Consider the following 23,772-nt stretch of genomic DNA (forward strand, 5'->3'; position numbering starts at 1 on the left):
CCTGTCTTACAGAAACTGAGTTAGGGACGCTAAGAACGCAGTTACAGCATCAAGTAATGAACACGGTAGAAGGAATGAACAAATTTTACCTTACACTTCCACCTAAAAGAAATCCAGGTATCTAGATCTGGTAGAATGCTTACCTGGCAAGTGCTAAGTCTGGGGGTACAACCCCTAGTACCCCAAAAATAACAGGGGGAAAAAGGTTCAGGAATCTAGAAGGATATTGTCTGTCTTTCTCTCCTCTCTCTCCCTTTTTCTCTTTTTTCTTTTTCTCTTTCTTTCCTTTTCATACATGCTAAGCTATTAAGGGTTATAACCCCAACCTCTAGAATTGTTTGAAGGAGGTAACATTTGCTTGAAGGTTGAATGAGACTCTTAAAAATGTTCTCTTTCTCCTCCCCTCCATTCTTACCTGCATTGTTCCAAAAATTGATGGGAATTTTATTCTGACAAGTGGCTCTGGAAGGTAGGTACAGGGAGAAAAGTCTAAGCAAAGGTACCCAGAATAGACCTCAAGGTATTCGTCCTCCGTTTTTCCAACCCCAATTTTCCCAGGTGGCCAGAGAACAGGTATCGTTATCGGCATCCCTAACGGAGGACTGGTTGTGGTGTTCAGGAAAAATGATGGTCAACTGTACTGTGCGAGTAAGGATCTGAAATTCCTCATGGGCTGCTCCAAGGTGTGGCCCAGTCTTCCAAAGCTAGAATCACCATCTCCATGGACCATGACCTAGGCAGGTACGTTTGAAATAGACGTAGAACAGAGATTTGTAATTTGCATAGGCCTAAAAGCAGCTTTAGTTGATACACAATATTTTGTGAAAGGATAAGAACATTTTTCTGGGGAGATTTCTATCAGATTTAAAAAGGGTTCCTGATACCCCACTCCCCCAACTGTAGGGTTCCAACTCTCTAGACTAATAGAACCTATGAGAAGTGGAGGAAGGTGCTAAAGCGTTCATAAGAGAGGGGAAGAGGGGGGAGAGGGGGAGAGGGGGAGAGAGGAGGAGGGGGAGAGGGGGAGAGGGGGAGAGAGAGGGAGAGAGAGAAAGAGAGATCCTGGCAGGCTTAGGGGCGGTGTTTCCACGGGAACTACAACTCCCAGCGACCCGTGCGGCAAAGCCCGGGTTTATTGGCCCGTAGGAAGGACCTTCTCCTAACATGACACACTCAAAAGCCAATAGCTAGGGGGATTGAGGAGCAGGCCCGGCCTACACTCACCTATCAGAGAACCGGGGCCGATGCTTCCGGTAGCTGTCCAGGACTTCTCATCCGCGGTCCTGCGAGGTGGGGCTGCCCTGGGGAGGTTGATTTTCTATGGGGCAGTGAGACCAAAGGTAGTGTGTCCCCTCTGCTGCCCGGCTTGGCGAGTGGGGAGCGCGGGGTGGGCCGTGAGGGATGGAGCGGCGCTTGCGGGCAGAGGCCGGGCGGAGATCCCGTGCGGCCAGAGGTGCGGGAGAACAGCCGGGCCCGCGTGTGAGGGGCTGGGGGATGAGCACCGCGGGCTTAAACGAGTGTTTATATTTCTTGTGGTTTACGAATGATATTTCTGGGACTATATCCTAAGGAAGTCCTCAAAAAAATTCTTTATGCGTAAAGATCTTTGTCACAGCGTTATTTTTAGTAGGATAAAATTGGCGACAACCAGGGGTCTCGCGAGTGCGGGCCGAGCGCGGTGGTGGTGCACACCTGTAATCCCGGTGACCTGGGAGGCCCAGGCCGGAGGATTCCAAGTTCCAGGCCAGCGTCTGCAACTTATCGAGATTCTGTCTCAAAATAAGAGTATAAAGGGCCGGGGTGCACTGTAGGTCAGTGAAAAAAGAGTGAATTCAATAAATTATGTCATTTTACTTTGTGAAGTGGCTTCCAAAAAATACTTTATAAAGCTTTTAATAACATAGAAAAATGATAATATATAATTTTAAGTGAAAAAGATGTTACACAGAATCGTGCAGTGTTAAATAAAATTTTGTAGGAGCCATTGATCTGAACGAGGCTCCTGCACTGGGCCCAACAGACCGAATCAATATAGAGTTTAATCATAGTAGCTGAGTTTTAGTTAATCGCAGGAGATTCTGTAAGCCGTGGCCAATTACATTGTCTCCATACTTCCCTTTTCTATAAATCCTGTCATGATGTTCTGAGGTGTTAGCAGAACCTGTTCTGGTCTGGGGACTGTCCCATAACTCAATTTGTTGTTTATACTTTTCCAAATAAACTGATTTTTTTTTTTTTTTTTTTTTTTTTGTGGTACCGGGGATTGACCCCAGGGCCTTAATACTAGGCAAAGTGCTCTACCACTAAGCTATTTCCCCAGCTCTTTCTTTTTTATTTTGAGATGGAGTCTTACTAAATTCCCAGGCTGCCCTTGAAGTTGTTAATCTCCTCCTTCAGCCTCCCACGTAGCTGGAAATGCAGCATATGTCACCATACCTGACTCCTTACAGAAAACTTAAGTGAAGTATGTGTAATACTAAATTATCACACACTGCACACACTTCTCACCCACATCCCACCCACCACTACTGGGGTTTGAACCCAGGGGCTTTGTACTACTAAGCTACATCCCCAACCCTTTTTATTTTTATTTTTTTGAAACAGGATCTGGATAAGTTGCTCAAATTGGCCTCAAACTTGTGATCCTCCTGCCTCAGCTGCCTGAGTCACTGGAGATTAAAGGTGTGTGCCACTGTGTCCAGCACCTTCTCACCTTTGAAGCATTCCCTACCTTCTGTATCTCTGGTTAATGGTTTAGCATTTTCCAAGCTAAAAATCCAGATATTATCCTTAGTTCTTTCCTCCTCACCACTCATATGCTGATATAATCTGTTCCCTATGTCTTAGAACCCTCTGAATCTGGCCTTCTTTCTCTACTGAAATTGCTACAGACTTGGTTCCCTTTCAGACTACTGTGCCATTCAGACTGTTTCATGGCCCCTTATGAAGCCTGTCACCTTTTTCTCAGGTCTATCCTGCACATTGTCTCAGGAATGTGTGCTGCTTCTCCCAGGTTCCTCAGTAGGCCTTTAAGGATCAAAGAGCTAAGGTTGGACAACTATATCCATATCAGATAATATATGACCTTAAATGCCTTGCTAATACCTTTCAAAATAACTTTTTATTTTATTTTTTAATTAATTAAAAAATTTTTGGACGTAGGGCCTCATGCATGCTATGCAAGTGTTCTACCACTGAACTACATCCTGAGCCCCTGAAAGAACTTTCTGTACATGAAGACTGTGGCAATTCTTCAAAAGTTTTTGAAGAGAACAAAATTATCAGAGCTGTCCTTTGCCCCCTCTACCACTGAGCTACATCCCTAGCCCCCCTCCCTTTAAAAATTTTTTTTTGAGGTAGGGTCTCACTAAATTGCCCAAGGAAACCTTGAACTTTCTGTCCTACTACAGCCTCTGGAGAAGCTGGGATTACAGGCATACACCACTGTGCCCAGCAGAGTTGTAGTTTGTAAAAAGATTAATTCTGCCTGACAACATGGCATCCAGGCTCTTTTGGAAAGAAGAGACTGAAATCAAGGACACTTTTCCTTTCTGCTCTAATAAAAAGGAAGAGGTGGTCAGGTCCTGGTCTAACATAGGCATAGAAAAGAATGGAGCAAATTTTCGTATTTAGTGTTAGATTTTTGAGACAAATATGTCAAATTTCTTCTTGTTACTAAAGATAGTAAAATTTATTTTTCTAAAAACTTCTCTAAACTTATTATCATGTTTTTCCCCCTTACTCACAAATTTGTTTCTTGTGCTACTCTGTCCACATACATCCATGATGACATTAGACTAAATTAGTTGGCCTAAAATATGTCATATAAATTTGACCCATTAGGAATTTTTTTTGTCCAGAAAAATGTGTCATGCATAATTTATCAATAAAAGACTTTTAAAAAATACTTAAGTAGATATTAGGGAAAACTATATATTACAGGAGACCAGGAGATAGGGATTGCTGTTTTTGTCATTAGTATTGACAAGGAACTTATTTCTCCATTTAGCAAGCCACTGCAGAACCATTTATTCTGACATCATGGATAGAAGTATAACAGACCACTTGTTCTTAGTACAAGATCCTAAAAGCAAACATGAAGCTAATAAGGAAGTATGAGAAGTGATTTATAGAAGGGTCAAAAGCAGATTACCGGGCTGTTTGGCAGAGAATTCATTTCTTTGGATTTAGAGTCTGAAGACAATTTCTCAAGTTCTGTCCTTGACACTTGCTACTCAGTAGAATGGGACTGAAAGGATTCAGTGCCAGGGATGGCATTGGTGGCTTGGTGAGAGCTGCTTTGGACAAGAGATTGGTAAAGGAATGGGTTAAGAAGTGAATGGTAAAGAAATGGGCTTTGCAAGTTAGATGATTCTTTGATGGAATTTCAAAATTTAATGTACTGGAGGCAGTTTTTCCCTTTTAAATTGAATATTTATTTATTTTGCAAAAGTAAAAAGGACTTCATTTGGCGTCTTAAGGGAATTGTAAGTTGGGAAACGCAGGTTCATTTAACTTTAATTCGGTGTTTCAAAGAAATTAAAGAATACCATTCTTGTACTGGGATGTAACTCAGTGGCAAAGTGTTTGCCTTGTATTTGCAAAACCCTGGGTTCAACCCCCAGTTCTAAAAAAGACCAAAAAAAAAAAAAAAAAGATAAAAAAAAATAACATTCTTGGGGGTATGGTTGTGACTCAATGGTGAAGTTCTTGCCTGGCATGTGTGAGGCCCTGGGTTCAATCCTCAATACCACATAAAAATAATTAAATAAAATAAAGGTATTGTGTCCTTCTACAACTTAAAAAAAATTTTTTTAAAAACCATTCTTTAAAGAAGAAGTTAAAACATGTTTATTTCAAAGTGAATACTCAGATTTTTACCTTATCTCAATAGTGTTTCTTTTTACTGACGTTATGTGTCATAGATATGTATGAACACATTCAAGTTTAAGAATCCTAGAATAATGGTAGAGATAACCTAGATAATGGTTTGGCTATTCAGTCTTCCAGAGGTTGGAATCCAAGCCAAATAGATTCTGGCTGATACTGAGGCATAGCCAACTTTCAGTGCATCTCAACTTGAAGCTTAGAAAAGCCAGGCTCTGTGCTAAGATAATTCAGGAGAGGTATTCCTACTGTGAAACTGCTGTGAGTCTAAAGTAGAATAACATCTAGAAATAAGGTGGTTTTTTTTTTTTTCTGTAATTACCCGTGTTTGTTGTTAAATATTTATAAAATGTAAACATTAAGTCATGATTTGTTAACATTATTTGTCCTCATGATTAAAATGAGAGTATGAGTTTTTTAAGATCTAGAAAGTTGTGCTAATATTTTTGGTTGTATAATATTTTTAACAAATCATACAAGAAATGAGAAGCTCCTAGTGCATTCGACTATATGAACCAAAGGAGTCCATATATCTCTTAATAGTAATATATTTGTTTTATTTATTTTTTTTATGCAGCACTGAGAATCGAACCCAGTGCCTCACACATACTAGGCACTGATCCACAATCCCAGCCCTATCTCTATTAGTATTTTGTTTTGGTTATTTCTCAAGAGACTGGATTATTTAATAGCCTTAGAAAGTATGTCCAAATATAGTTCAGAGAAGCTTACTCGCTTAGTACTCTAAGGGTCTAAAGCAACAAAAATGAAATCAGTATACCCCCTGGCAGTATCATAACCCTATTGGAAACTCGTTATAGGATATAATTGTTATAGAAAATACTTGTCAGCACTTATGGAGTGTGCTAGGTGTGGGTAAGTGAAGAAGTTGTTTAGTCCTGCTCTCAAAGACTTTTCATGTCATTTAGGGAGACAAAGCATAATACATGAAAAGTTACCAGTGCCTTCAGATATTAAACTGAAATGGTCAGTGAATGGTTTAGACCTTAAGGGCTCTAGGAGTTCATGGGAGGAAATAATCACTTACCTGTATGATTAAGGAAGGCTTCCAAGTGAGAATGCTACTTAGGTGTGTGTGTGTGTGTGTGTGTGTGTGTAAGTAAGTATGCCTGTGTGTATGTGTTACTAGGGAATGAACCCAGGAGCGCTCTACCACTGGGCTACACCCCCATACCTTTTAATGTTTCGTAACAGGGTTTCACTAAGTTGCTGAGGCTGGCCTTGAAATTATGATCCTTCTGCCTCAACCTCTTGAGTTACTGGGATTACAGACAAGTGCCACCACACCTGGTTTGGGAAAGGTTTTGAATATCAAATTGAGAAGTTCAGGCTTAATTTTGGAGGCTACCCCTATCCAACAAGATTTTCTATGTTGAAGGAAATGTTTTGCACTGTCCTGATGGTAACCATCAAGCTACATGTTGCTTTTCACTACTTGAAATGGGGCTAGTGTGCCTGAGGAACTGAATTTACATAGCACATGTAGCAAGTAACTGCTTTATTGAAGAACATAACTGTAAGCAGTGAGGAACCTCATCATTTTTTTTTTTTGAAACATCATTTTTAAGCTGATAAATGACATACTTAAAAGGGGCATTTCAGGATTGGTCTTTGAGAATGGTGGTATAATTGACAGAAATTGAGGGAACTGCTGTAGGGAAAAATAACTTTAAAAAAAAATTATATATATATATATATACGTATATGTGTGTGTGTATATATATATATATATATATATATATATACTTTAAGTTCGAAATGAATGTGGGCAGGGCAGATATTATCCATAATGTAAAATCCAACTTGTATTTGAATGTCACAGTAACTTAGCAAAGAAAGCCAGAAGGAGAAATGCAGATTTAGGAGTGGAATACATAGGAGGTGATAATTGAAATCATGGTTAACATTGGAAGGAAGGCTAAGGGAGAATATTGATGAAAACTAAACACCAAACTTTTGTTTTTATCTATATCTAAATAAAAATAGGAAATACGCAAAATTCCTACCTGTAAGGGAATCACTAGATAAATTATAGTCCATGGAATGCCTTCCAGCCACTTGGGATACCAGTGCAGGCACTTAAAAGATTAAGACAGAGGTCTGTTACTGACTTGGAAAAGTACTCATGGTTTAAATTTAAAATGAAAAAATATGTAACATGATTCCTGTGGTGATCATTTGTCTTTCTTTTTTAAACACCTTCATGGTTTCGGGGTAATCACACCACGTGAGAGGTGGACTCTTGCTCTCTGTTGTAGAAATCTTGGTGGGGAAATCCTCCCTCTCCCCTTCTCCTTGCAGATATAGCAAGAGCTAGGTTCAACCTGGGGAGTCTTCCCCCAGATTCTGAATCTTAAGCATTTGCTGTCAGGAAAAGGGGCAGTAAAGCTAGACTCAGTAGTGACTGCCATGGCTTATTTATCCAGTGTCTTTTGGTTCCTACTTGTTTTCAAAGTCCAGTTTTTTTTTTTTTTTTTTTTTTTTGTTTTTTAAGTACAATTTTTTATTTTTATTTGTTCTGGTACCGGGGATTGAACCCAGGGGCGCTTACCCCCTGAGCCATATCCCTTTTTGTATTTTGAGACAGGGTCTCATTAAGTTGCTTAGGGCCTCCCTCAGTGGCTGAGGCTGGCTTTGAACTCGCAATCCTCCTGCCTCGGCCTCCTGAGCCTCTGGGATTGTAGGTGTGCACCACTGGGCCTGGCTAAGTAGTTTTTTAAATTGTAGGTCTGGGGAATAGATGAGTGGTATAATGCTTGCCTAGGGCCCTGGGTTTGATACCCAGAACTGTAAAACAAGAAAAATAACAGCAAAAAAGCCCCGACAAACCAATATTTTTTAAAAGAATTTTTAAAAAACAGAATTCATGGGGCTGGGGAGATAGCTCAGTTGGTAGAGTGCTTGCCTCGCAAGCACAAGGCCCTGGGTTCAATCCCCAGCACCGCAAAAAAAAAAAAAAAAAAAAAAAAATTCATCTTTACTTTCTGACTCACCAAAATGACTTCTTTAAAAGAAAACATTTAGTATCTTTTATACTTTGAGTTACAAAGTAGTTCTGTCTCCTTGACATATTTAAGAATAAGTGTTTGATTAGAAATTAAAAATTCATAAGAAGCCTGGTACACGCAGGCTATAATCCTAGTGCCTATAATCCTAGTGATTTGGGAGGCTGATATGGGAGGATCACAAGCTTAAGGATAGCCTCAGTAACTTAGTGAGGCCCTAAGCAACGTAGATTCTGTCTCAAAAAGTAAAAAGGACGGGCAATGTAGCTCAGTGGTTAAGGGCCCCAGTAGCAAAAAAAAAAAGTTCATAAGAGAAATAAATTCATCAGTGTAGGATTATTGAATCCATCTCTAACAAGTTTTCTTATAAAATTTTCTTTAATTACCAGTGGATCTGTTATCAGATGGTGTCTTCCATATTAAAATACTTCTAATAATGTACCTTAGAATTGACACTTTTTACAAGTTGTCACAATGTGCATTATTTGAAAAATACAGAAGTATTTTCATTTCTTCTATTTAATGATACAAATTCCAACTTCCTATATATTTTACATATAACTTTTTCTCTAACATTCAAAACTCAATAGATTGGTGAATCTGGTGAATCCAGAGAAACTTACATAATCATTGTGTGGGGCATACCATATTAGTATTTCCAAATCATTTTTTCTTTTATACTCTGAAACAGCTTCATTTCGTTTGATGTGTGAGAACCACAGGAAGCTGGTGGTACCCAAGGTCAGACCAACTTCCAGCCAGTGAGGTTTGTCATTTGGCAAGTAGAATTTTGACATTGTTGAAGGACCACTGGGGAGCCTGGCTGGGACCAGCAGCTTCAAGAACTGGCACAGCAGCACAAGTGGCACTGTATTGCCAGCTGGCTCTGCCTCCGCCTCCACACCAATCAATTTTTTAAATGTGGTAAAATATGCAGATTGTGCCAGTGTGGGGCCACATACCTGTAATCCTGTTGCTCAGGGATCCTCCTGAGGTAGGAGGATCACAGCTTAAGCTCTGCATGTGTAATGGTGCAAGACCCTGTCTCAAAAAGTTGGGGGTGTAGCTCGGCTACAGTATGTGCCTAGCCTGTGCAAGAGCTTGTGTTCAATCCCCAGCACCTTGCCGGGAAAAATGCAGATAAGAAACTCTACCATCTTAACCATTTTTAAGTATGCCATTCAGTGATATTAAATACATTCATAATGTACAACTGCTATCAGCACCTCCATTGTATGTTCAGTTTGTAAAACTGAAATTTTGTACTGTTAGTAATGCCCTATTGCTCCTCCTCCCAGCCATTGGGAGCACGAGTCTACTTTTTGTCGCTGAGCCTGGTTCTTGAGCCTTCTTTTTCACCTTAAGTCCAGAGTGGTTTCTGTCATTAGTACCCAAGAACTCTGATTTAAAACCCAATTTTTTGTTTGTTTAAGAGCAAAAACATGGCATATAAAATCCTGTATTTGTGTCGGTTTCTTTAAAAGTTTCAAAAACTACACACCAAATTGCTAACCATGCTTTTATCAAGGCCTTAAGATTTGGGAAAGTGGGTAAAGAGAGGTTGGCATGGATTAAAGGAAATTTTGTTTCACTTTAGACACTTCTAGTTTGAGTTTCATTGAAATGAACATGTACTGTAGTAATTCAAATGCTTGTGTGTTTGGCGGGTACTTACTCAGAGTGGAAAAATTGAAGATAATACTTGCCTAATCTATTTTTATATTATTGTTAGAGATTGCAAAGATAAAACACAATAGGGAATGTGAAAATACTCTTAAAATTATTAAGTGCTATTTGGATGTGATGAACTATGGTGATTTTTGAGTGTCATTTCAGTAGACAGATAAGCCATTTTGGAAGAACAGGAAGTGTGTGTTACTAAAAGCCAGATATATGAATATCATTTATTCATTGACTTGGCAGTGAAAAGATCAATAGAAATTAGATGTTAGAATAGACTTTTTCAACTTGTTTCTATGTCTTTTGAAATGGGATCTTGCTGTGTTGCCCAGCCTGATTCTAAATTTCTGGGCTCAAATAATCCCTCTACCTCAGCCTTCTTAATAGGTGGGAATGCAGGCATGTGGCACCTCACCCACCTTCAAATTTTTAATTTAAAAAAATTTTTAACTTGACATTGACTTAAACACTAATGTAGTCTAAGTCTGAATTCAATAATTGTTAGCATTTTGTTATATTTGTTCTATCTATACAAGAATTTTTTTCCTAAACCATTTGAAAGCATGTTGTATCATGAAACTATCCCAAATACTTCAACATGTATCCTCTAACAAGAGGACATCCTTCTACCACACTCACATTTAATAAACATTAGCAAGTCTGCAGTATCTTCTTTTTGTGTGTGTGGTGCTAAGAATTGAACTCAGAGCCTCACACATGCTGAGCTCATGCTCTCCTGCTGAGCCATATCCCTAGCTCACATTATCTTCTTAATCATATTTCTTCAGTTCTAAAAATACCTTTTTGGGGACAGAAAATTTCATTTCCTCAATTCAAAATCTAGCCATAGTTTATACATTGCATTGCATTTACTCAACAGTCTCTTTCTTTTTTATTTTTTGCACTGCCAGGGGATGGAACCCAGGGCCCCACTCATGCTAAGCAAGTATTCTACCACTGAGCTACCTCCCCAGCTTTCAGGGGTTTCTCTCTCTCTCTCTCTTTTTTTTTTTTTTTTTTTTTTTTTTTGGTAACGGGAATTGAACTCAGGGATGCTTAACCACTGAGCCACATCCCTAACCCTTTTCTATATTTTATTTAGAGACAGCGTCTCGCTAAGTTGCTAACTGCCCTGCTGACCTCTTGAGGTTGGCTTTGAACTTGCGATCCTCTTGCCTCAGCCCCCTGAGTTGCCGGGGTTACAGTTGTGTGCCACTGTGCCCAGCTAGTAGTCTCTTAACTTATTACATTCTTCCTGTCTTTTGTCCCCCCATAGGATTGATCTGTGAAGGGTCCAAGTCAGTTATCTTATAGCCTATTCTGGATTTTTTTAAATTATTTTTTCATTGTGTAACTTCCTTTCCTAATCATTTCAGATAACTTTTATCAGAAAGGATGGAGTTGGGAAAAGGAAAACTGCTGAGGACTGGACTGAATGTGTTGTATCAAGCAATACACCCAAGCCATGGCCTTGCCTGGACGGACGGGAATCAAGTATTTCTTACTGATTTACAGCTTCAGAATGGAGAGGCCAAGTTTGGGAACTCCAGAGTCATTGGACAATTTGAACATGTCTGTGGACTCTCTTGGGCCCAGTCAGCCATGGCTGACATGCCCACTCTGCTCGCTGTCCAGCACAAAAAGCATGTCACTGTCTGGCAGCTGTGTCCCAGTACTGTGGAGTCGAGCAAATGGCTGGTGTCTCAGACCTCTGAGATTAGAGAATCACTTCCTCTCCTTCCCCAGGGCTGTGTGTGGCACCCAAAAGATGCTGTCCTGACTGTGTCGACTACACAGAATGTCTCTCTTTTCCCTAATGTTCACTGTGATAGTTCCCGGATAAAAGTGGACATCAACACTTGGGATCGCATTCACTGTGCATGTTGGACCCAGGATGGCCAGAGGCTAGTGGTGGCAGTAGGCAGCAGGCTTCATTCTTATATTTGGGACAGTCCTCAGAAGACTCTGCACAAGTGCTCCTTCTGCCCAGTGTTTGATGTGGACAGCTACATCTGTTCCATGAGAGCCACTGTGGATTCACAGGTTGCTATAGCTACTGAGCTTCCACTAGATAAGATTTGTAGCTTAAATGCATCAGAAACCTTTGATGTTCCACTTAATGGTGAAGATACTCATCCTCCTACTTTTCCAGTTATTGGTGAAATGCCTTTTGTGGATAAGGGGGCAATTGCTTCTGAATCAAATTCTGAAATAACAGATTCTCCTTCCTTTTCAGAACTTCTGGATCTAACTCATATACATTTCAACCAAGCTAGGTGTGAGAGGAGTTCTCTTGTTTGCTTAAGAAAAAAGGACTACTTGACAGGAACTGGCCAGGATTCTTCACATTTGATCCTTTTGACCTTAAAAGAAGGAGTTACCATGACCAGAAAAGTCACCATTCCAGGCATTTTGGTTCCTGATCTAATAGCATTTAATCTTAAAGCACAGGTAGTGGCAGTGGCTTCCAATACTTGTAATACAATTTTGATCTACTCTGTCATTCCATCTTCTATGCCAAACATTCAGCAGATTCATTTAGAGAGTAATGAAAGACCAAAAGGCATATGTTTTTTGGCAGACAAATTATTAATTTTGGTGGGAACACAGAAGTCTACTGATTCAGCATTTCTTCCTTCTTCAGCGTCTGATCAGTATGTCCTTCGTCTGATTGTTAGAGAAATATTGTTGAAAGAAGAATCTTCAGCCACCTCTAACAAGAGCCAGAGTGCTGCTTCTGCTTGTAGGGCTCTGTTAAATAAAACAAACACAAAAATGTTGATCAAAAGTCTTTTCCCAGAATTTTGCCACCAAAACAGAGGGCTCTTGTTAACAGTTAATACCAGTAGTCAGAGTAGAAGGCCTGGAAGGCCCCTTATTAAAGAACTCAAAAGCCCCCCATCCAGTGTCACTGATGAGTCCATTGCCCTGGAAACCTCCTCAAGGCCCAGCAGCTCACCAGACCACACCAGCTCGCCAGAACCTCCTGATTTGTTTCCAAAAGAGAACTTACAAAAGGAAAAGGAAACTTACCAGCTGTCTAAGGAGCTGCGAAGTTTATCTAGGAACCTGACTGAAATGCAACAGTGTCTTTCCAACCTCATGGATTTTGTACATAATGGGAAGAAATTTTCTCCAGTGTATCCACTTTCTAAGGATCCCCCTTATGTTCACATCATTTACCAGGTAACTTCTCCTTTGAGGAGCTACCTCTTTACATAAAAGCTGCTGCATCCAGTGGGTACTGCAAGGAATTTTAATGAGAAAGAGGTACTCTAATTGAACTTCACTGACCTGGGCATGTTATGTTACAAGCAAGTTGATAAGCCTTTGCAAGTTACCCTACCAAAGGGATAGGCACACACAACCAATGTATGCCTTGGTTTTATCTTTTGTTTGGTGTGAAAACATGAATGACTATACTCCAGCAATTTAAAAAAAATTTTTAATTGTGCTACTCTGTTGGGAAAACCTTTTCCTTTTACAGTGGAGACATTCAGATATTTAAAAATGTGTTCATTTAAAATGTTTTGAATGCACCTCTGCATGCATATGCAAGAACATGTTATTTTTTAGATGGGATTATATCATACATGTTTTTTATTGTGGATATTTCCTTCCACGTTGGCTATGGCCCTGACCCATCCTCCCTATTACCCACTAGCAGCTTAATGTGTATGCTTCCATATTTTTCTTCATACTCATATAATCTAACACATACATAGATACATACCATAGGTATGTATGGGCTGGTTTGTCATTGTTTTATAAAAATGGTCATATGGTGCACTCTATGCTGAGTATGCTGTTTATTTTTTTAAGCATGCACTCAGAATTTTTCTGAAGGGGATATACAGATAACAAACACATCAACCTCATTAGCTATTAGAGAAATGCAAATTAAAATCAGAATGGAATATCACTACACTTCCAGTTAGTTTTCTGAAACAAACTGAATTTATTTTGTTGCTTACCAATATAGAGTTTTGTCATTGAATAGGAGCAGTAGCCTATCTTAGTAGAAATTCAGTGTATTGACTGGGTTAGTATGTTGCTTTATGTGACTAAAGCTGGGTTGATTCGTAAAGAAAACCCAGAAGAATTTTATCATGTTCTAATAGTCATAGTCCTACATAGTGGGTGAAATCATATATGTTTGAGACTTGGTAAAAATTTTCTTTAATATAGTTCTTTTTCTAGTTTCTCTTCCAGGATTTGTTGTAGTCTCTGAATTTGAGATTTTATGCTTTTCAGTAGATCTCAGGAATTCTCAGAAATTGTCCCTGTGTGTTCAGCTGTTCCCTTGTTGATCCACATTCACTTTGTTTTCAGTTGTTGGCCACTCCAAACAATTCTGAAATAGTATATGTATCCATTTGGTTTAGTGCTTGTATTTCTATTGGATTGGTTCCCAGAAAGTGGAGGTGTAAATTTGAAGACTGTGTTTCTACTTTTGATAAAGTTGCAAGATTGCCTTTCAAAGATTTTCTTTTAACCTTACAATGCATTATCTCGCACCCATCAGCAACACATAAGACTGTTCTTTTCTTCACATCTCTCCAATCTGATCAGTGTGAGGTGTCATTTCACTTATTAACTATTAGTGAATTTGAGTATGTTTTCATGGTTTTTTTTGGCCAATTGAATGTGAATTGCTTATATTCATTTTCCCTATTGGGTTTAAGAGATATTTACAGAGGGTTGATAGTGAAATCAGTGATAAGAAGCATATAATTACTCTTTTTAAAAAATATGTTTTTAGTTGTAGATAGACATAATACCTTTATTTTATTTATTTATTTTTGTGTGGTGCTGAGGATCGAACCCAGTGCCTCATATGTGGCTAGTGCTCTACCACTGAGCCACAACCCCAACCCCCAATTACTCTTTTAATAATGGTCAAAAAGAGGTATTTTAATTAGTGTTCCCTTAACATTATTACCGTTTGACTAACTCAAAGATATACATTTTTCAAAACACCAAAGAGTAGTTGAAAACTGGATTTTAGAAAATTATGGGTAGAATTTTAGGGACCTTACTTTTTACATTATAAATTTTTGTTTTTTAAAATATTGATCATATATTCCTTTTATAATAACAAAAGTAAGGAAAAGAAAGCAAATTTTAAAAAGCACAGGACAATGTCCCCTGTAATTTCAGATGTTACATGTCATGAGTTAAACAATTAGCTTCTTAGGACTTGTACAGTTTATTCAAGTGACTGTTTAAAAATGTTATTAGTAGAAATATTTTTTGAGTGGTTTCTCCTACCACAAATGTGGTATAATTTATTTAAGTTGAAATCATGTTTCCTAGAAGTCAGAAAATGAATTGTGAATTTTTTTTTTTTTTTTTTTTTTTTTGTGGTGCTGGGAATTGAACCCAGGGCCTTGTGCTTGCAACGCAAGCACTCTACCAACTGAGCTATATCCCAGTCCAAATTGTGAAAATTTTAACCACAAAATAAGTTAGACACATAGCTTACTTATAATACGATTCTTTAAATACTCGCATGAAGATATTATTTCAAATAATAAATAATTAGAAGTAATATTTTTTATTTTATGTTTTATGATTATGCCTTTGGGCTCTTAATGTACCTTAAGTTAGAGTGATAATTTTTAAATATTTTTTTTCTAGGTATATTTGAAACCACTCTAAATAAGATTAATTTGTAATGACTTTTTAAATTTTTTTTTTTTTTTTTTTTTTGCGGTGCTGGGGATTGAACCCAGGGCCTTCTGCTTGCAAGGCGAGCATTCTACCAACTGAGCTATCTCCCCAGCCCGACTTTTTAAATTTTAAAAATTATTTTCCTTTGTACTTTTTCTAAGCCAAGGGACTTTTGACCACAATGTATTTAACTTGTGCAAATGCTCAAATACTTTACCACTAGGTTAATCTTTCTTTGCATTTTCTCCACTAAAGCAAGCATGAAGTTTCTTAGTTCTGCTAAAACAGCCAGGCAATTATTCCTCAGGATGGAATTGTACCTCTCGGGCTGCTTTTCATTGTCCTGTAGTGTTATTGGTCATGTCCTAGAAAAGCCAGTTCCTAGAATTAGACCTAACCCTGAGGAAAGAGTAGAGGAAGAGGGAAAGTAAGGGGTTATAAAAATACAAAATAGGGCTGGGTATGTGGCTCAGTGGTCAATTGAACTCAGAGGCACTCCACCACTAACCCAGCCCTGTTTTGTATTTTTATTTAGAGACAGGGTCTCACTGAGTGGCTTAGCACCTTGCTGTGGCTGAGGCTGGCTTTGAACTTGCGATCCTCCTGCCTCAGCCTCCTGAGCCACTGGAATGACAAGTGTGTGCCACTGTGCTCGGCTTCACATCCTATTCTTAAGAAATGTTAGCCCCATTGTTTTGTAATCGGTTTAGCAATGTTTGTTTGTTTGTTTATTCGTTTGTTTGTTTGTTTTGAAGAAACCTTGCTATGTAGGTCCTGTTGAAAGAAGAGCAGTGCTTCTCTGCAATGGCAAGCTGAGGCTCAGTACGGTTCGGCAGACGTTTGGCCTCTCTCTAGTTGAAATGCTGCATGGTAGGTTAGATTCAGAACGCCCCTCCCACTCCTTAGAAAACTTGGAATGGAACCACCATTTGACCCAGCTATCCCACTCCTTGGCCTATACCCAAAAGATTTAAAATCAGCATATTACAGAGATACAGCCACATCAATGTTCATAGCTGCTCAGTTCACAATAGCCAGATTGTGGAACCAACCTCAATGTCCTTCAATTGATGAATGGATAAAGAAAATGTGGTATATATATACAATGGAATATTACTCTGCCATAAAGAATGATAAAATTATGGCATTTACAGGCAAATGGATGAAACTGGAGAATATCATGCTAAGTGAAATAAGCCGATCTCAAAAAACCAAAGGAAGAATGATATCGCTAATAAGTGGATGAGGACACATAATGGGGGGCGGGAAGAGTTAGTGTTAGGGTTAGAGTTAGGTTTAGGGAGGGGGGCAAGAATGGAGGAAGGAAGGACTGTATAGAGGGAAAAGAGGGGTGGGAGGGGTGGGGGGAAGGGAAAAAAATAACAGAATGAATCAAACATTACCCTATGTAAATTTATGATTACACAAATGGTATGCCGTTACGCCATGTACAAATAGAGAAACAACATGTATCCCATTTGTGTACAATAATAAAAAAAAAAAAAAAAAAAAGAACGCCCCTCCCTCCACCATGCATTCTGTGCCTTCCACTGGTAACAGACATGAGGTGTGCCAGTCATTCAGTGACTTGCTAGGTGCATACCCAGGCCTATTACAGGTGCCAGACACATGAAAATATTGGTTCTGCCCTTAGGAAACTTACAGCCTAGCTGGAAAATCTAAGTGTACACATGATAAGACTAGATAAGAGTTACAAAGCAATATATAATAATGAAAAGGAAATCACATAACAACCTTAATGTGTACTTATTGCACTGAAATGTAAAAATCATAGCATTGTAGAATATTTCTTAAAGAAGTTGTCATTCTGATATGGAGATGTGAAGGACTCTCTTAGATGGTACAGGACTGAGTGATGCCCACATTAATCAGATGTGGAGCATGGTTGTTATGCCTCATTCTTTTATTTTTCTTTTAAACACAAATCTTAGATGTTTTTAAATAGCCAAATAAAACATCAAGTCACAAAATACATATATTTACATTAATTTAAATGTCCCAAGCACAATACAGTAGATTTTCTTTGTTCATATAATTTAAGATTTACATATGCATAAGCATATGAGCAAATATTAGTCTGCTAGAACAAAGAAGTTTAAGAAGTTATTCAGACATTTTTATATTAACACTTGTATATTCTTTTTAGGCCTCATTCTTTTAACAGTAGCCAACACACTGAACATAGAATTTCATTTTATTTTTTCCCCTTTAACATTATAATATTAGCATTTTTCTGTTTTGGCATTTGCATTTATGATGTGGATTTATAAATGACCTTTTTTTTTTTTTTTTTTTTGGTGGTGCTGGGGATCGAACCCAGGGCCTTATGCTTACCAGGCAAGCACTCTACCGACTGAGCTATCTCCCCAGCCCCCTATAAATGACCTTTAAAAATTGTTTTGCAGTCCTAGGGATTGAACCTAGGGCCTTGCACATACTAGGCAAGCACTCTACCATTGAATACATACTCAGCCCTTTTTAAAAATTTTATTTTGAGATTGGGTCTTACCAAGTTGCCTAGACTTCCCTCCTGTCCCAGTCTTCCAAGTAGCTGGGATTACAGATGTGCACCACCATGCCCAGCTCTTGATTCTCATTTAAAAAAAATTTTTTTTTTTTTAGTTATAAGTGAACACAATGCCTTTATTTTATTTATTTATTTTTATGTGGTACTGAGAATCAAACCCAGTGCCTCACACATGCTAGGCAAATGCTCCGCCACTGAGCTACAGCCCCAGTCCCTATGATTCTCATTTTTAATTGATGAATTAATATTCCATTCTGCACTTTATTTGAGATGTATTCTTTGACCCAAGTAGGTGGTTTTCAATTTTTCACCATTATAAATAGCACTAAGAAAACCCTCTCTGCATATTTTATGTTATTCTTGGGAGTGTAGATTTTCAGAAGTGAAATCACAGGGTCAAAAGGTGAGACACATTAGACTTGAAGGAACCAGAGAAGGTCCAAGCATGTGTTGTGCTAGTGGCCCCTAGGTTGCCCTGAAACAAACCATTCGGAATTCTCTGGGCAACTATATTCTATCTAGTCAGTTCTGTCTCCTTAGATGTCTATAGATTATTATGAATCTACAAAATAATGAATGTTCCTCCATAGATTAGCTATTCCCAGTTTCAGATAGTTTCTGGAGAAACAGGTGAACAGCGTGTGGATAAGGGAGAAAGCTTCCACGTACAACCCTTAATGTATGCACATATACAAGCTTGTAGACATAGCACTGGGTGATAAATGCCTGGCCTGAGTGAAAGCATATGTCCTTTAATTGTACCTAAGTGACCGACTTTGGATATTGTAAGTCACTGAGATCCTCTTCCTGCCATGTAACTTGACCCTCAGTCCTTTTATCCCACTACTCTGAAAAATCCTGTGATGATAAAGTCTTGATGTGAACTACTGGATTCCACTAAAAAACCCACCTTATTTGTAGTCATCTTTTTCGTTAGAGAATTAGATATCCTAAATTGCCTTTGTTTATTTTACTTCACAGATTCCCACTGGATTCTTCTCTCTGCTGATAGTGAAGGCTTCATCCCGTTAACTTTCACTGCCACCCAGGTAATCATCGTGAGAGATGGCGTCCTGTCCAGGTCAGATGTCTCCAGTGACTGTCTTTCTCACAGTTAGGATCCTCTTCCTTCCTCTGAAGTCTTTGGAGACCTTACTGCTCAGGGTTTAGAAACTACTGGCAGTTCTAACCACTTAGACAGCATGGCCTGATATCTGTTTGCACAGTATTTGCTGTATAGCTTTTCAAATGAGATCATGACAAGCAAGGTCTATTTTGCACTGGGACTCTCACTGGTGAGATTCGTACTGTCACTCAGGTGAGGCATTGCAATGACTGGCTCTGCTATCTTTCTGGCTTTTTCCTCCAGGCTGAAGTGTTCTGCTTGGTAGCAGAGCTTAGTCTTTGTTTGAAGGCTCAGAAAGTGGTTGCTTATGTATTCATGACTGTGGTTTTGTCTAAGGACAGAATTCCCAGAACAGAACAATACTATGGTGCCATGTGGATTGTTTTGGTTCATCTGAGGCTTTGTGTTCCTTGCCTAAAGGAGTATTAAAGCTGTCTTAGGAGCACTTACACGATACTCAGCACTGTTACAGTCTTTTTCTTGGTTTAAAGATGAGGGTAAGGAGTGCTGCTGGAGAGCATATGCTCCAGTGTATCCTTTGTAACCTAACCCAGAAGGAATCAGCAGAGAGTAAAGGAAGCCAGAAAACTGGTTTCTGCTCCCAGGCGGCCTGCAGCAGGAGGTCATTCTGGCGTTGGCCTTACCTTCTGGGATTTAAACCTAATCCTCTTGCTGCCCTAAACAATTTTGGCTGGCAAAGGCCCAGATACTACTAAAAACTGACCGTAGGCAAACTTTGAATGGAATTTTAAGCAATTTGACTCCTTCAGGGTCCTCCTGAACTTGTACTGATGCTACTGGTACAGTGCCAAGCACAGGCAAGGCCTCACACTTGTCACCATTCGTGTATGTGGGTGTGTGTCTGTGTGGTTCTCGGGTCCAAAGCCAGGGCCTGAACTTGCTAGGCAAATCATGTGCCACCGAGCCACACCCCAGCCCAACTTGACACTTTAATTTTGATATTTTTCTTTTTTTTCCTTTAAAGTCTTAGAGATCAGTCTAGAATCTATCAAAGTATTCCGGAAAGTTGAAAATTTCACTGAGAATCAGATTGTTCTAAAAAGTACCAGTTCATTAGACTTATGGGTAACTAGCAACTTAGTATAGCGCCCGAATTCCTGCAGATGGTTATACCACTTCTCACTCCCTTCAAACAAAATCACAAATTGCAGTCACTTCAGTATCGCACATTGATCAGGGTGTGGTTAGACAGAGCACATCTGCAGATAAGTTGTTTCAGCTAGAGATACTTCATTAGCACGTACACATTTCCCCTCCTTTCCTTTAAAATGATCTAGAAAGAAAATATTTTGTACCCTTGGGGACTCCTTTCTGTCTGTTACCATTTATTTAGATGGAGCTGGGCTAGGAAAGAAGCAAGGGTCCATTTGTGGTTCACATGCATTAGACAGCTGCTGGGATAATGGAAGGAGAGGCCACTTGTCTGTAATCAGTGGCCTGAGAGTGGTATCTGACGACAGACTTGAGGCCTGGCTCCATTTGCAAAGGAAGTGTCTGGGGTATGATGAAATCACAACTATTAGGAAGTCTAAGGAGGGAGACTAAGGAATCCCTTGAATAAGATCAATGTGAATGCCTCAAGTTATAATTGCCTTTTCTTGGCAAAATCCTATGAGCCTTCAATAAAGTCACTAATAGTGGTTGTGGCTGTTTTAAATGTTTGAGTGGTATTTTCTTTGCAGTTTTTAGTAGTATAGAGAAATGTTCCTGATTTTACATATGTGTATGTTGTTTTTGTGTTTCTGCTTCTTGTGAATATAGTCCAGAATGTAAATTATATCTTCATAACATCTGAATCCATGACAACTCTTATACAAAAGATGTTTCCTTGGCCTCTGCTATTAGTGTAGTCATTGGAACAATAGAAGGCAACCCAGTATTTGCTGACTCTGAAGTTAGGGAAAAAAGAACTAAATCCTTTAAGTTGTTGAATCTTAGATTGAAAATATTTTGTAAGAAAAATGGAATTTACAAATCACATTTTATACCCAAATTTTTTCAATTTTTGAATGGGTATTATTTGATACTTGCAATTATGTACAAGGGTAGCTTAATAATAAAACTGTTCACCACCTAATTTAAGAACCAGAACATTACCAGAAACCATTTAAGCTCCCTGTGTCTTTCTTTGATCCTGTCTACATAGGACCAGAGGTAACTAACGTCTTTCGTGTGTGTGTGTGTGTGTGTGTGTGTGTGTGTGTGCGCGCGCGCGCGCGCGAGTGTGGTACTAGGTATTGAACTCAGGGTCTCGTTCATGTTAGATAAGCACTCTACCACTGAGCTACATTCCCAAACATTTTTGAAAAATTAGAGACAAACTCTTGCAAAATTGCCCAGACTGGCCTTAAACCTGCAAACCTCCTGCCTTAGTCTTTTTTTTTTTTTTCTTTTTTTTTTTTTTTTTTTGCGGTGCTGGGGATCGAACCCAGGGCTTTGTGCTTGCAAGGCAAGCACTCTACCGACTGAGCTATCTCCCCAGTCCACAGTCTTTTTTTTTTTTTTTTTAAACAAAATTCACATTTTATTTAAATTGAAATAAACTTTACAAAATTGATTTTCTTCGCCAAAAATAACAGCGATATTTTCTATATTATTTCTAGATAAACCGCAAAACATTTATTTTGTAGGTTTTCCAGGTTTTGCTTATAAATCAAGATGAGGCAGTATAGTCATGGAAAAAGAAACTGCCTTAGTCTTTTGAGTAGGTAGGATGCCAGGTGTGCTCCACTGTGCCCAGCTATCACTAATATCTTGATGGTTGAAATGATCATTTCTTCATTCCTTTTCTTTATTTATAAAAAAGAATTTTACCACCATATATTACACATTGGCCTAAAAAATATAATGTTTATTTTTCCTTAGTTTTGAACTTTATACAAGTGTTATATTGTATACAATCTTCTTTGACTTGCTTTTTTTCATTCAACATTGTTTCTTTTTTTTTTTTTTTTTTTTAAAAAGACATTTATTCAGCGTCATGATCAGACTATTACATTTAGCAATCAACAGCATGGGTGCAAAAAAAAAAAAAAAAAATCTACATTAAAACCCTTTGTTGGAATGCTTTACACTTTCCACAGAACAGAAACTAAAATAACCTGTTATACAATTAGTCACAAATACAGTCCTCGAGTTTTTTTTGCCCATACACATGAGTATTGTCTAAACCATGTCTTCTTTGTAGCAGCTAGGCCCTGCCACCACTGTGCTTGGCTGAGTTCACAAATCTGTTGTAACCTGTAGCGTCCCTGTCACTTCTCTGGCTCTCCTCTCCTGCTAAGCTTTGTTTCCTGGCAATATTAAAACCTTCTGCCACTGCCATAGCTACTGCTGCTGCTGGAACCGCCATAGCCACCTTGGCTTCGTGGTTTGGCAAAGTATTGGCCTCCACCACCATAAGGTCCAGAGCTTCTGCCTCCAAAGTTTCCACCCTTCATGGGTCCAAAATTTGATGACTGATTGTTGTAATTGCCAAAATCATTGTAGCTTCCACCACCTCCAAAATTGCTTCCACTATCACCGCCAAAGCCGCCTCCGCCTCCTCCGTTGTTATAGCTGTCATAGCTGCCACTCCCGCCATAGCCACTGCCCTGGTTTCCATAACCCTGTCCACCACTTCCATAGCCTCTGCTTCCTCCAGAGTAACCAGGGCCGCCTCCTCCATAACCACCATCATTACCAAATCCATTGTAGCCATCCCCGCTGCCACCATATCCACCACCACCACGGCTGCCACCAAAGCCACCACGACCACTGAAGTTTCCTCCACGACCAAAATTGTCATTTCCACCAAAACCACCTCCACGACCACCACCAAAGTTTCCAGAACCACTTCGACCTCTTTGACTAGATGAAGCACTAGCCATCTCTTGCTTTGACAGGGCTTTCCTCACTTCACAGTTGTGGCCATTCACAGGATGGTATTTCTGAATGACAATCTTATCCACAGAGTCATGGTCGTCAAAAGTTACAAAAGCAAAGCCCCTCTTCTTTCCGCTGCCTCTGTCAGTCATGATTTCAATAACTTCAATTTTCCCATACTGTTCAAAATAATCTCGTAGATGATGTTCTTCAGTGTCTTCTTTAATGCCACCAACAAAGATCTTTTTCACAGTTAAGTGGGCCCCTGGTCTTTGAGAATCTTCTCTTGAGACAGCTCTCTTTGGTTCCACGACTCTTCCATCCACCTTGTGAGGTCTTGCATTCATGGCTGCATCCACTTCCTCCACAGTGGCATAAGTGACAAACCCAAAGCCCCTGGAGCGCTTGGTGTTTGGGTCTCTCATTACCACACAGTCCGTGAGTGTTCCCCATTGCTCAAAATGGCTTCTCAGACTCTCATCAGTTGTTTCAAAGCTCAGCCCTCCGATGAATAGCTTCCGCAGCTGTTCGGGCTCTTTAGGGGACTCTGATTTAGACATGACGGCAGCAGGAACAGAGACTTCAACGATGCTTTCTCGGCGGCGTCCACGGGCAGAAAGGAGTAAGCTAACCAACGTATCCTCAACATTGTTTCTAAGATTCATCCTTATGTGTATGGTATCTTTCACTGTTTAGAGTTGTCACAATTTAGCCATATTCCCATCATGGACATTTGATCCCTGGCTTTAGTTTTGAAATTATAAGTCATATTGCTTTGAATATTATTGTAAATGTATCCTTAAGCAAGTGTTTGAAGCGTTTCTAGTGTCTTTTCTCTAGAAATGGAATTGGGATCACAGGAAGTGTGTAAGTTTCTCTATGAGGTATGCCAAATTATTTTCCAAAGGTGTTTATGGTTTTTTTTTTTTGTTGTTGTTGTTGTTTTT

At 39.2% G+C, this 23,772-nt stretch overlaps 2 protein-coding genes across 6 annotated transcripts; one reads left to right on the plus strand and one right to left on the minus strand.

Annotated features, from left to right (window-relative positions):
- Positions 1 to 1,245: 1,245 nt before the first annotated feature.
- Positions 1,246 to 21,060, plus strand: Wdcp (WD repeat and coiled coil containing). Of its 4 annotated transcripts, none has more exons than XM_047522561.1 (4): positions 1,246 to 1,340; positions 10,970 to 12,779; positions 16,022 to 16,136; positions 18,796 to 21,060. In XM_047522561.1, exons 2-4 carry the CDS (start codon positions 10,989 to 10,991, stop codon positions 18,930 to 18,932), a joined length of 2,043 nt encoding a protein of 680 aa, XP_047378517.1. In that variant the 5' UTR covers positions 1,246 to 1,340; positions 10,970 to 10,988; the 3' UTR covers positions 18,933 to 21,060. The 4 variants fall into 4 exon arrangements, with proteins under 4 accessions (XP_047378517.1, XP_047378521.1, XP_047378520.1 ...); XM_047522564.1 differs by having other exon boundaries at positions 1,271 to 1,290; XM_047522562.1 differs by lacking the exon at positions 1,246 to 1,340 and adding an exon at positions 2,634 to 2,682.
- A 959-nt stretch (positions 21,061 to 22,019) lies between these two features.
- On the minus strand, positions 22,020 to 23,461 carry LOC124963255 (heterogeneous nuclear ribonucleoprotein A1-like). Of its 2 annotated transcripts, XM_047522871.1 has the most exons (2): positions 22,635 to 23,461; positions 22,020 to 22,475 (listed from the first exon to the last, which is right to left on the minus strand). In XM_047522871.1, exons 1-2 carry the CDS (start codon positions 23,383 to 23,385, stop codon positions 22,264 to 22,266), a joined length of 963 nt encoding a protein of 320 aa, XP_047378827.1. In that variant the 5' UTR covers positions 23,386 to 23,461; the 3' UTR covers positions 22,020 to 22,263. The 2 variants fall into 2 exon arrangements, with proteins under 2 accessions (XP_047378827.1, XP_047378826.1); XM_047522870.1 differs by having other exon boundaries at positions 22,020 to 23,461.
- Between the last annotated feature and the right edge of the window lie 311 nt (positions 23,462 to 23,772).

The sequence above is a fragment of the Sciurus carolinensis genome, chromosome 13 (assembly GCF_902686445.1).
Source record: "Sciurus carolinensis chromosome 13, mSciCar1.2, whole genome shotgun sequence".
Classification (NCBI taxonomy): domain Eukaryota; kingdom Metazoa; phylum Chordata; class Mammalia; order Rodentia; family Sciuridae; genus Sciurus; species Sciurus carolinensis.

Excerpts from the sequence above, each read along its gene's own strand:
- Wdcp (XM_047522561.1), top strand. The coding sequence starts at position 10,989 with ATGGAGTTGGGAAAAGGAAAACTGCTGAGGACTGGACTGAATGTGTTG. Across the intron at positions 12,780-16,021 it reads ATGTTCACATCATTTACCAG|AAACCTTGCTATGTAGGTCC; the intron begins GTAACTTCTCCT and ends TTTGTTTTGAAG. Across the intron at positions 16,137-18,795 it reads TCTAGTTGAAATGCTGCATG|ATTCCCACTGGATTCTTCTC; the intron begins GTAGGTTAGATT and ends TTTACTTCACAG.
- LOC124963255 (XM_047522870.1), bottom strand. The coding sequence starts at position 23,385 with ATGTCTAAATCAGAGTCCCCTAAAGAGCCCGAACAGCTGCGGAAGCTA.